The sequence below is a fragment of the Pyrgilauda ruficollis genome, unplaced genomic scaffold, assembly GCF_017590135.1.
Source record: "Pyrgilauda ruficollis isolate IOZ18807 unplaced genomic scaffold, ASM1759013v1 scaffold35, whole genome shotgun sequence".
Lineage (NCBI taxonomy): Eukaryota > Metazoa > Chordata > Aves > Passeriformes > Passeridae > Pyrgilauda > Pyrgilauda ruficollis.
In genome coordinates, this window is record NW_024524934.1 from 2,504,428 (window position 1) to 2,515,230 (window position 10,803).

Below are 10,803 nucleotides of genomic sequence, written 5' to 3' on the forward strand. Positions count from 1 at the left end.
CGGCCGGGGCTCGGCAGCGCTCCGCGCCCGCGGGAGAGCCGCGCCGCCCGCCCCCTCTCCGCGCGGGGCTCCCTGCGCCGCTCCCGGGAAAACGGGGCTGCTGCGGTGCGCGGCTTCGGCGGGAGGAGGAGGAGGGTGGGAGGGTTTACAGTATTATTTTTAAGGAGCAAAAGAAAGGGGAAAGTAAAAAGAGGAAAAAAAAAAAAAAAAGAGAGAGAGAGAAAGGCTTCGACTAAGCCATTGAGGCACCCTGTCCTTGTTTGAACTGAAATTGCCGTGTTCGTCAAGGGATGGGTTCAAGATTTAGACTTCCTTGCCTTAAAAGTCCTGTCCTTTCCAAGATACTCTCGGCATATTTTATAAAAAGGACGACACCCTCATTTCAAACAATAATTTTTATTTTATACTTCTGTCTATACTTTGTAGCAAATCTTTTTTTGTTATTTTTTGCTGAATTGACTTTATAATAAACTTTTGTTTAAATTACATTTTTCTTCTCTTTTAAAATCAAGGCTCTTTTTTTTTTTCAAAATCATTTTGTTGTTGTTATTTTTTTTTTCCTTTAGGTTTACATTTAAGCCCCCTTTTTGTGATCTCTACGGTTGGATATTCAGGTATTTTACTGTTATGTGTAACATCTAAAACAAAGAGGAGGAAAAAATTAAAGGCAGTGAATTCGGAAAGATGCCTTCGAACAGCAAGTAAAGGTAAACTCTCAGAGATGTTAGCAGCATTCCGTCATTCCTCCGGGCATTTAGATACGTCTTTCTTTCTCTTGCTCCTTCCTTCCTTAGCTGTTCGTTTCCCTCTCTTTCTCTCCCTCTCTCGCTCTCTTTTCCCCTTGAGGAAAAATGTTCTTTTTTATTTATTTTTAATTTTTTTTTCCAGTGGAATGACCAAAAAAACACAAGCGACTGTGGAGGAAAGATGAGAGATTGTGAATTATTCACCATATGCTTCACACGTGGACATCTACCTTGGATTTCTCGCCAGTGCCTTTTCCTGTCTGCGGTTTTTGTTCTCGCCTCGCACACTGCCACATTTTTAGCGGAGCCCGTGGCTCGCCGGGAGGTACCCGGCCGGTTACAGCCTTAGCAGTAGGTGGCCCAGAGCCGTTCCTGAGATTGCGTTTGCACACCGAGGGCTCGAGTTAGTTTCTTTATATTTTTCTCTATTTTTGATTCGAAGCGATAGTAAAGCTGAGGTCCGATTTGGGCTGCGCGCCTCTGTCTGTTTGGTAAGATTTGGCAAATAAAACACAAAAAAAAAAAAAAAAAAGTGTTTCACCATCATCAGCCACCACCACCACCATCATCATCATCATCAACCACAGAAAAGCACAACGTCCCCAAAGCAACGGATGGACACTTCCTCTATAGATCCAGCACATGGAGAGGGTGTGGGTGTGAGTGTGCTCGCCCCCCTAGAAAGGCAGCCAGGTCACTAGGGCGGCCCACAGAGCCGCCAGGAGCAGGGGCAAGGCCGGCGGGAGGAGGGACGGTGCCGCGCCGCTGCCGCCTCCGCACAGTTCAAATAAGCTGCCTTGGAAATCGAGGTTTTTGGATTCCCGTCTCAATTTCTCCCAGAGGTCTGTCGCTCCTTCCTGGCAATCGGTGAGCGCTGTGAGGGTGCAGGCGTGGAAATCATCCCAGTACCTGCAGCAAGGGAGAGCAGCCGGCGTCAAAAGAGGCTCGCACCCACCTTCCCGGGGAGGAGCCGCCCCTCGGGCCCGCCGCCCCCTCCTCCGCCGGCGGAGCCAGCCGGGCGTGCCGAAAAGGGAGGCTGGGCCGGCGGGGAGGAGCCGCTGCCTGAGGGTTCGGGGGTCCCCCCCATCCCCAACCCCGCCTTCGGCGCCAGCCCTGTCAGGGTGCTGCAAAAATTGCTCTGCTGGGTTTCTGGCGGAGGGGTCTTTGCCTGACGGGGGGAGGGGACACGCACCCCTCGGCTTCCAGGAGCCAGCCCAGGAACCCGCGGGCTCGTCCCGAGGGTTTCTCGTCACCGGTGGGAGCTGGCAGATGGGGGTGGGAAAGGCACCCTTTGGGGTGCGGCGTGTAGAAACCCCCGGGAGGGATTCCCCGGGGCGGGAAAAGGCCCTTACTGCAGGAAAAGCTCAAGGAGGAAGAGTAGGAGAAGCAGGAAGGGTAGGAGAAGGAAGAAGGAGCATTTTCCGCTTCTGGGAGCCTCGCACCGACCCGCAGCACGGCAGGGGTAGCGAGCTCTGATCCGTGGCCAGGGGTCTATAGGCAGGGAAGAGATTCGCTTTACTAGGATAATCTCCAGCCATTCGCACAAACTTCCCTTTTTTTTTTTTTTTTTTTTTTTTCCAATTCCTTTCTTCACGGGGACTGGACCCGCGTTTGTCGCCGGGGCAGACACCCGTCGTTCCATGGACCGCATGGGGAGGGTAGTGGGCGATCTTTCCTCTCCATGTCTGGGTTATCGAAAATCACCCCGAATCTGCCCTCCGCCTTCTATTTCCCCCACGCCTCAAGGCAGACGTCTGCGAAACTGGGTCTTGATTTTTTTTCTTTTATTTTCTTTTTTTTTTTTCCAAAGTAGTCTTACTGTCTCTAATTTATGAGCACTCTAAGCTGGTTGTAGACTCCCAATGTTTGCTACATTTGTAATAAATAATGAGATACTGAGAAGCCACAGTCTGAGAGTGTGCCTCTCCTGCAGTATTTCTGCTGTAATTGCATCTCCCAAAGGAAAATTAAATCTTTCACCATCTTTTTTCAATACACATCCCGGCACAGGGCGAAGGCAATCGGATGGTGGAAGGTGGTCGGGAAAAGGGTCTTTCTTAGAAAATAATTATCTTTAGAGATCAGGATCACATTTGATCTGGCACTCGAGGGCATAAGATACCATATCAGGACGCTGCTGCCCCTGGGTATTTATTTCTCTTCCAGGACACAAAGTAAACCTCAGCCCAGCATTTACAGAGAAGTGCCAGCCTTTTTAGGGGTTTGACTCAGAAATCTCTAGGGACAGAGGAGTGTTACAGAGTCTCTTCACACTTCCTCTTTTTCCTTTCCTTTCCTTTCCTTTCCTTTCCTTTCCTTTCCTTTCCTTTCCTTTCCTTTCCTTTCCTTTCCTTTCCTTTCCTTTCCTTTCCTTTCCTTTCCTTTCCTTTCCTTTCCCTTTTCTTCTCACCTTCCCATTTCATGTCTTTTGTTTCCTGATTTTTGCGGAGCAAAATAAAAATCCCAAACTATCCTAAACTTATTTATGTCTAAAGATACTATCTCGTTTCTAAATATTTTTTTTCTTCTTTTTTTTTTTTTCTTGAATGTGATGACAGGAATTACTACATTTACTTCCCCAAACTATTCTAAACTTATTTATGTCTAAAGATGCTATCTCGTTTCTAAATATTTATTTTTTCTTCTTTTTTTTTTTTTTGGTTGGGTTTTTTAAACGGGTGGGTTTTACACTGAAAAAGGGAGAAAACACCCTGTGCTGCAACCGCTTGCTTTTTTTTTTTTTTTTTTTTTTTTTTTTTTTTTTTTTTTTAATGTGTGTGGTTTGGGTTTGGGGGTTTTTTTTGATTTGTTATTTTGTGGCAGTTTTTTTCTTTTTCCTCCCAGACATATCGAAAATGCTCGACTTTTCTTCCCTGTGCGGGACATGATTTTGCAAGGCAAGCTCTTTTTCTCCTCTTAATATTTTTGTTGCTGTTGTTATTGCTATTATTATTATTATTATCCTTCTTTATCGTTGCCCTTTCCTTCTTGTCCCTTCTGTGCCAGGGGCAAGGCGAAACTGGTGGCAAATGGGTTTTCCTGGGGCCATGGAGGTGGCAGGAGAGAGCTGGCGCTGGGACGGCCACCTCTCTGTCGCTAGGCGATTCATATCATGACAGGGCTCTTCCCTTTTTAATTAAGTTTTGTTTTCCGAGGGGCCTCCTCCCCAGAGCCGGCTGTGCCCGGCCGGGGTGGGCAGCCTCGCACCGGCCTCGGGGGGAGCCCGGAGCCCGCCGGGTGAGCGTGTCCCACAGGCAGCAATAAGGAAAGGGATAACGATCCCCGGGCAGCTAATGTCAACACCCCAGTGCAGATCGGGGCAAGGGAAAGAATACGAAAGAGGAGCTAATTAGGGAAAAGAAAAAAAAAACCAAAAACAAAACAAAACAAAAAACAACAACAACAACAACAACAACAAAACCAAAACCAACAAGCACTGAGAAAACAAACCAGAAAAAAAAAAAAAAAAGAAAAGAAAAAGAAAAATCCCAACCCAAACCAAACCAAACAAACCTCAGATTCACGGAGGCAAAAAAAAAAAAAAAAAAAAAACCAAGACGTAGTAAAAAATTCCCTCCAGACTTCTCTGTTCCCCAAGCCCGGCCTGTCCCCGTGGCAGTGAGCTTGGAGGGACCCTGGAGCGGAGAATCCAACCCCAAAGCGTAACCCCGCTTTACTTGTGTTCCTTCCCTCTTTCCCGCCACCATTCAGCCTCGCCCCCCTTGCCCAGCCCCGGGTGACCCCCACTGTCCCCCCGCGGCCCCGAAGAAGAGAGGAAAGACCTACGCGCAGATCGTTTGGAGATTTCTCTTGTCGTCCAGGTCCTGCGGGTAGTTGGCCATGTTATCGCCCAGCCGCAGCAAACAATCCGAGAAGCCCCTAAAGACCGCATCGCACCGCCCCGCCGCTCTCACCGCCTGCACCAGGTACGCTGCGGGGGCAGGGGCACAGGTCAGCACCGCCGGCCCCCGCCCCCGGCCCGTCTCCCGCCGCGCCCGACTCGCCCCTTCCCTTCTCCTCCCCCCCGCCGGCCCCCAGCCCTTGCTAAAAGCGCGACCCGGGGCAGGAGAGGGGCGGTGGGACCGAGCCAGGCTCGGCATCGCACTCGAGGAGGTGAGCCAGGGGCTTTTCGCCCTTTTCGTTTTTAGTACCGGCGGGTTAGGTGTCTGTGGATTAGCGGCGTTGCTTTCATTAAATTTTTTCCTTTTTTTTTCCCTCCCTTTTTTGTCTTTAAGGGGAGAGGAGGAGGGGAGGTGGAGATGCGCTGCCTGCGTCTCCCCGGACTTGATCCTTTGTTAGAAAATTCCTCCTGGAAGCAGCAGGAGCGTTTCTCCGTACAAACGCAGGCGCACGCACAAGCTCCCTATTGCCCAGGTCGCTGGGCAAACACCGTGCAAGGCGCAGAGGGGAAAAAATTAAATTAAATTAACAATAATAATAATAATAATAATAATAATAATAAAATCGCTAGAAAGAGCTGCGATAGAGACACTCAAAGAAGGGACCGCGAAATCACGCAGACAGCTGCTGGGGTGCCCACCCGGCCGTGCCTGTGCTGGGGGCGGCAGGGCGGGACCGGCCCCACTCCCCCAAACCCGCTGCCCAGGCATCCCTCGGGATGGCTCTAGCCAAGGGCATCCGGTTCAGTGCAACAGGAACCAACACAAGAACAACCGTCTGCAAAGGCGGGAAGAAAATGAGTTACGGGCTCCTCCTGCGTGCCCGAGAGGACACGGGACGGGACGGGACAGGACGGGACGGGACGTGGGACCCGAGCAAGGCCTGCGGCGCCGCACGGCATCCCGCACACGCCGCAGCCGCACGGCGGGCGGGGGTACCCGGGCACGGCGAGGGGCTGGCTGCCAGCCTCTCTCCTGCCCGCGGCGGGAGCCGGGCACGCCGCGGTGTCCCCAGGCCCGGGGGATGTCGCTGCGGCCAGCGGGGGCGGGAAGGGGCTTCCCCCGTCCCTTGAGGAGGAGCCCCTTGCCGCCCACACCGTCGGGCGTCGGGTGGGGACGCCTCCCGCATCGTGTCCCTAGGGAATGGCTGTGACGGGGTGTGTGTGCGTGTGTTTCCTTGCCGGGTACCGGTTACAAGCTAAATGGCTGACTCCGAAAGAGACAGTTTCAACCCAAATCCTCCTCTTGCTGTTTGATTCATCGCTAACATGACTTGGTGGCCACTCCCCTCTACACACACACACACACACACACACCAGCACCAGCCGCCACATCAAACCCCCAGCAGGCTCCAGACATTGGCTACGATAGGAAAAAAAAAAAAAAAAAGCCAGGCAAACAAATAGAGAAGAACCGAAGACCATCCCGAGGGTAAAACCATGTCCTATAAAACCCGCGCCATCTCGCTCCGGCAGCTACAGTGGAGGGGGAGTTGCCACGAATTTCTGCAAAAAAGTGTCGGGCTATGCTGAAAATCCGGGGTTCGAAGAGGAGCCCTGCCCCAGGCTGGGGCCAGGGGAGGCGGGGGGGGGTTGGCGGGGGTCACGTTTGGGACCAGTGGTGAGCCGAGCATCCCTCGCCCCCGAAGGGCAGCCCGGCCCTCTCTGCCCGTGCCGCTGCCTCCGCACGGGGTATCCCCGATTCTAAGCTGCCCCAAACCCCGCCAATAAATTAAACATATATATATAAGGAAGGGGGGAAAAAAGGGAAAAAGGCAAAAGCGGATAGACACAGTTCCTGTCTGATTCAAAGACAACGGGATTTCTCGTGAACTAGGTCGCTTGTGCCTTGCCGTTTCCACGACCTTCCACACCCCGCACCCCCACTCAAAGACAGCAGTGTGCAGCAATGTGCAATGCAGCAGGACCGCAGGAGCCCTCCGTGACGGACCGGGCCCCCTCCCGAAACCCATTCCCCGTTCTCCCGGTCCTGCGGCTGGTCTATCCCTCCTGTCCCTTCCGCGGAGACTGAGCCCACCCCAACCCCCAGCTCGGTCACCTCCCAAAATGTCAGGGATTTCGAACAGCTCCAATCTCCTATGCCTAAATCCTAAATAAATAAATAAATCCTCCCCCCCGCCCCCTCCCCCTTATTTTTTTTTTTTTTTAAAGTCCCGTTGCATAGACATTTTGGGAACGAGCCGAGCATCCATTTCACACGAGCCTTTACCGGGGACGGGGCAAAGCCGGTGGCCCTTCGCAAACCCCACACCGACAACCAGAATCTGATTCCGGGGGTGGGGAGGTGTGGAGGAGGTGGGGGGAAGGTTACCCTAAATACCGAAGGAGGAGCAGAGAGCAGAAAAGCCCTCCATGAGCTTCAGAGCTGTCCCCTTTCAGGGCACCGCAAAGCCACCGCACCGCCACCATCCCCTCGGTGTGCAGCAGTATTTGGGGGTAACTTTCCAAATGACTGCTCATGCTCATGCCAGCCCGGGAAAGGCATTTCCCAGCGACTCTAGCTGCCTTTTGAAATTTGAAATAAAATCCATCCTCGGCTGAACCAAATAAACACAACAAAAAGAAAATCTTCCTCCTCCTCCAAATGAATGAACGAACACACAAACAAAAATTGCAAGGATTGAAATTAAGGATAACATCCAAATAAAGCCTCCCCCCTTCTTTCTGTGACAGTACAAAAAACTGGTCCTGTGAAGAGTTCAGCCTTATTTAAAATGGAATGGTAATACGAATGTAGGGGTTTGCATCATTTAACCACATTTCCCAGAGGTCAACATTTCGTTGCACTATTTCTTCACACCCCCCCCCCCCCCCCCCCCCCCCCCAACAAAGAAGAACAAAATGCAAAAGTATTTCTGCCACCCCCCCCCCCCCCCCCCCGTTTATTAGATGAAGAAATGTTCAAGGTTTTTTTTGCCTCCCTTTTTAATTCTCCCCTCCTTTTAAATTTTTTTTTCCTTCTTCTTTCTTTGTTACCCATAAAATTCTGCAGAGGTTTTCTGGAGAGGAGTGTGACCGAGCAAAAGGACCTCTAAATAGCAATGCCGAGCTATTTTTTTTTTTTTAATTGTATCAGAATTCCTTTGCAGGGAAATATTTTCAAAGGGCTCTTCACACCTGACAGTCCAGATAATAAAAGACGTGCTTTAATCCCTTTTTCATTAAAACCCAGTTTTGGATCATGCTCGGGAATCTACATATCCAGCAGATAATTTAAATTATCTTTAAAATTTGCCTATACAGGACCAAAGTGGTCATTAACTTGGAGATTGTTTAGTGTCCGTAACTAAAAAAAAAAAAAATCTCAGGAAAGAAATGTATAAAATGAACCCGAGAGCAAACCAACAAAAGCAACCGGCGAAAACCCCAAGATATTGAACAAAACCGGCAACAAGCACACAAAATACACACCGGCATGGAAAGAAACCTGTTCTATTTTAAGTAACAGCATATATAGAATTTTTTTGGACCTGCTCGATTTTTGACAGGTCGTCTCCAAGCACAAAATTAACGACTGGGCGGTGGGACTCCGCGATTTTTAAAAGTAATTTTTATTTGTTTAATCGCTGCATTCGAGTTCATTGTTTCCTTTAATTTAGTGATGGGTTTTCTTTGGTTTTAAGATGCTCTACGAATGGGAAAACGCTCTGGTTCCCAAAGGGAGACCTTCGCTTGTCCCCCAGATTTTCTGCAAAAAAAACTTTCCAGCTAGATCTCTCGCAAGACATTTTGTCTCCGTTCTTTTTTCTCTGTCCCTCGGGGAGAGGAGGAAAATTTCTTAGCGCTGGAGTCACCAAACTGTAAGTGGAAGGGAATGAAGGGGACATCCGAAAACCAGATACAAACGCAACCGCTCGTGGGGACCGAGAGAAAAGGAGGGAAAAGAAGGAAGAAGAGGCGGAGGGAAAATAAAAAGCGAAGTATGAGTGAGCATGCACCACTTTAGCAAAAACGAAAACCAAAAGTGGTTTACGAGAAATCAGTAAACCGGCTCCCTTTCCTGCGGACTCCCCTGCCTTGAGAGCGTGCCGGAACGCGGAGCTGCGGCCGCGAAGGGAAGGCGGGGAGCGGAGCGCGGGGTCCCGCCGCCCGCACCGCGGCCCCCCGCGAGGGTTATCCCGGCGCTCCGCTCCTGCATGCATCAGCCGGGCTGGGGCGCGCACAACCTGACACGGAATTTGGCAGTCCACTTACCTATCTGCACAGCAAGGATCAGAGAAATATAACTGCCGTTCAACTTAAGTCCCATCCTACATTTAGTAGAACCATTTGCGGCTGCAGATCTTTAAATAGTTACTTTGGAGAACGTGGGGGAAAGCTGAAAAATAGACATTGCCAACAAGTTCCGAGCAGCGGAGGACTTTGCAGACAAGGGGGGGAGACAAGAGGAGAAGGAGAGGAAGAGGGAGGCAGCGGGAGAGGGCGAGGAAGGCTGGCTGGGAATGGTTCGCTCCATTAGGAGGGGGCGGAGGAAGTACAGCCTCACGCCCACCACCGGCCCTGACGTGGGGGGATGACACCGACCGGGTTTTTTTTCCCCCCTTCTTATTTTTTTTTTTATAAATGTGCACCTTGGAAGAGGAGCGCCATTTATAGGCATCACAGGCTGGATTTACCCGCTCTCCCCGTGACCCCCCGCCCCATAAATCGCCGAGAAACTCCCCCCGCTCCCCGCGTTCCTCCTGCCCCGTGTGGTGGCGATGGGGGCGGCAGCCGGGACCGTCCCCCCGGGGGCGGGAGCGCTGCGGGGGCGGGAGGGGACACACAGACACAGACACACAGACACACAGACGCACACACAGACACGCACACGGAGGAGCCGCCCCCCGGGGGTGGGGATAGCACGGCAGAACCCCCCCGCCCCCGGGGCCGCCCCGTCGGGGCTGGCCGGCCCGGCCCCCGCGCTGCGCAGCGTGCAGGGGGACAGGGACGTGCGGGGGTCCCCTCCCCCTGCCCGCCCCTCCCCCACCATGACGTCACCCTCGGGCTGAGGTTTGGGGGGAGCGAGGAAGGAGGGGGAATGGTCTCTCCCGGCCTTTTTGCCGGCGTTCAAGCCCGGCGGTGACACCGCAGAGGGTGGCGTGGAGAACGGGGTCACGCGTGGGACAGCCCGGGGGAGTCGCGGTGGGGCTGTCCTGCGGCTGGGACCATGGCACCCAGCCATCGCACCCCATCCTCTGGGGACAGGCTACAGGTGTGATGGGGCTGCGTGGAGGGCATGGGGCCGCCCGAGGCTCCGATGAGCCCTGCCGGGGATAAGGCTTGTTCTGGGGTACTCTGTCACCCGGGACTGTCCTCAAGGCCATCCTCTCCAGCAGCACGAGGGGGACCTCAAGGTGCCAGCATGGGCTTCTCCCAGCACAAAGTAATCAGCAAAAACCCCTACAGCCTTCTCCCGTGGCTCTTGCACTGCACAGTTTCCCCCCCTGCCCAGCTCAGCCCTGACCTTCATCACCCATCTCCAGGGGGCTCGTCAGAGTGAAAATTACTGTTGGCTTCCATTCCTCCCAGTTTGCTCCAGGTCTGCAGTCCTGCTGTACTGGCTGTGCTGCAGGGTCCTGGACCAGCTATTGGTCCCTCTCTTTTACAAACCACTCGTGTCAATATTCAGACCTGAATGACAGCAGCTGCCAGGCCGGGTACCCATGACTCCCGTGGGCTGCAAATGCAGCCACCCGGCAAGGAGAGGGATTGCAGGGGGTTAAATGACAGTGCAACTAAGAGTAAAGAAACTGGAGGGCAAAGCTTCCTGGCTGAGAGCTCCATTCACAAAATAGTGCTGGTGAATGCCACTGCCTCTTAGGTCTCCCTAATGTGTGCAGTGGCAGCCTGCATGTGCATCCCCTCAAAGCCATCATGAACCCCCAGGCTCTGTTTCTCCAACTCAAAGGCGAGGGTAATTTTGGATAACTATGCCAGCCATCAGCTGGGCCCTGCAGATGAAAAACGCTGGCTTGCCACCTCTGTGCCTTTCCATAATTTCCTTCAGTTCCACCTTTTCTTCCTATTTATAGATTTCCACTATGGACAGAGAGAAGAATTAGAGGACAGAGCTGGCTGAAAACTAATCTGAGGAATTAAAAAAAAAAAAAAAAAAAAAAAAAAAAAAAAAGGGTTCTTTTTTACACACCCTTCGAA

At 52.1% G+C, this 10,803-nt stretch overlaps 1 protein-coding gene across 1 annotated transcript; it reads right to left on the minus strand.

Annotated features, from left to right (window-relative positions):
- Positions 1–1,296: 1,296 nt before the first annotated feature.
- Positions 1,297–9,105, minus strand: NRN1 (neuritin 1). Its single transcript, XM_041475410.1, has 3 exons — positions 8,860–9,105; positions 4,533–4,677; positions 1,297–1,655 (listed from the first exon to the last, which is right to left on the minus strand). The coding sequence occupies exons 1-3, from the start codon at positions 8,912–8,914 to the stop codon at positions 1,424–1,426; spliced, it is 432 nt and encodes a 143-aa protein (XP_041331344.1). The 5' UTR covers positions 8,915–9,105; the 3' UTR covers positions 1,297–1,423.
- Between the last annotated feature and the right edge of the window lie 1,698 nt (positions 9,106–10,803).

Coding starts and splice junctions, on each gene's coding strand:
- NRN1 (XM_041475410.1), bottom strand. CDS start 8,914: ATGGGACTTAAGTTGAACGGCAGTTATATTTCTCTGATCCTTGCTGTG. Junction 4,678..8,859: donor GATCCTTGCTGTGCAGATAG/GTAAGTGGACTG, acceptor CTGCCCCCGCAG/CGTACCTGGTGCAGGCGGTG. Junction 1,656..4,532: donor AATCTCCAAACGATCTGCGC/GTAGGTCTTTCC, acceptor CCCTTGCTGCAG/GTACTGGGATGATTTCCACG.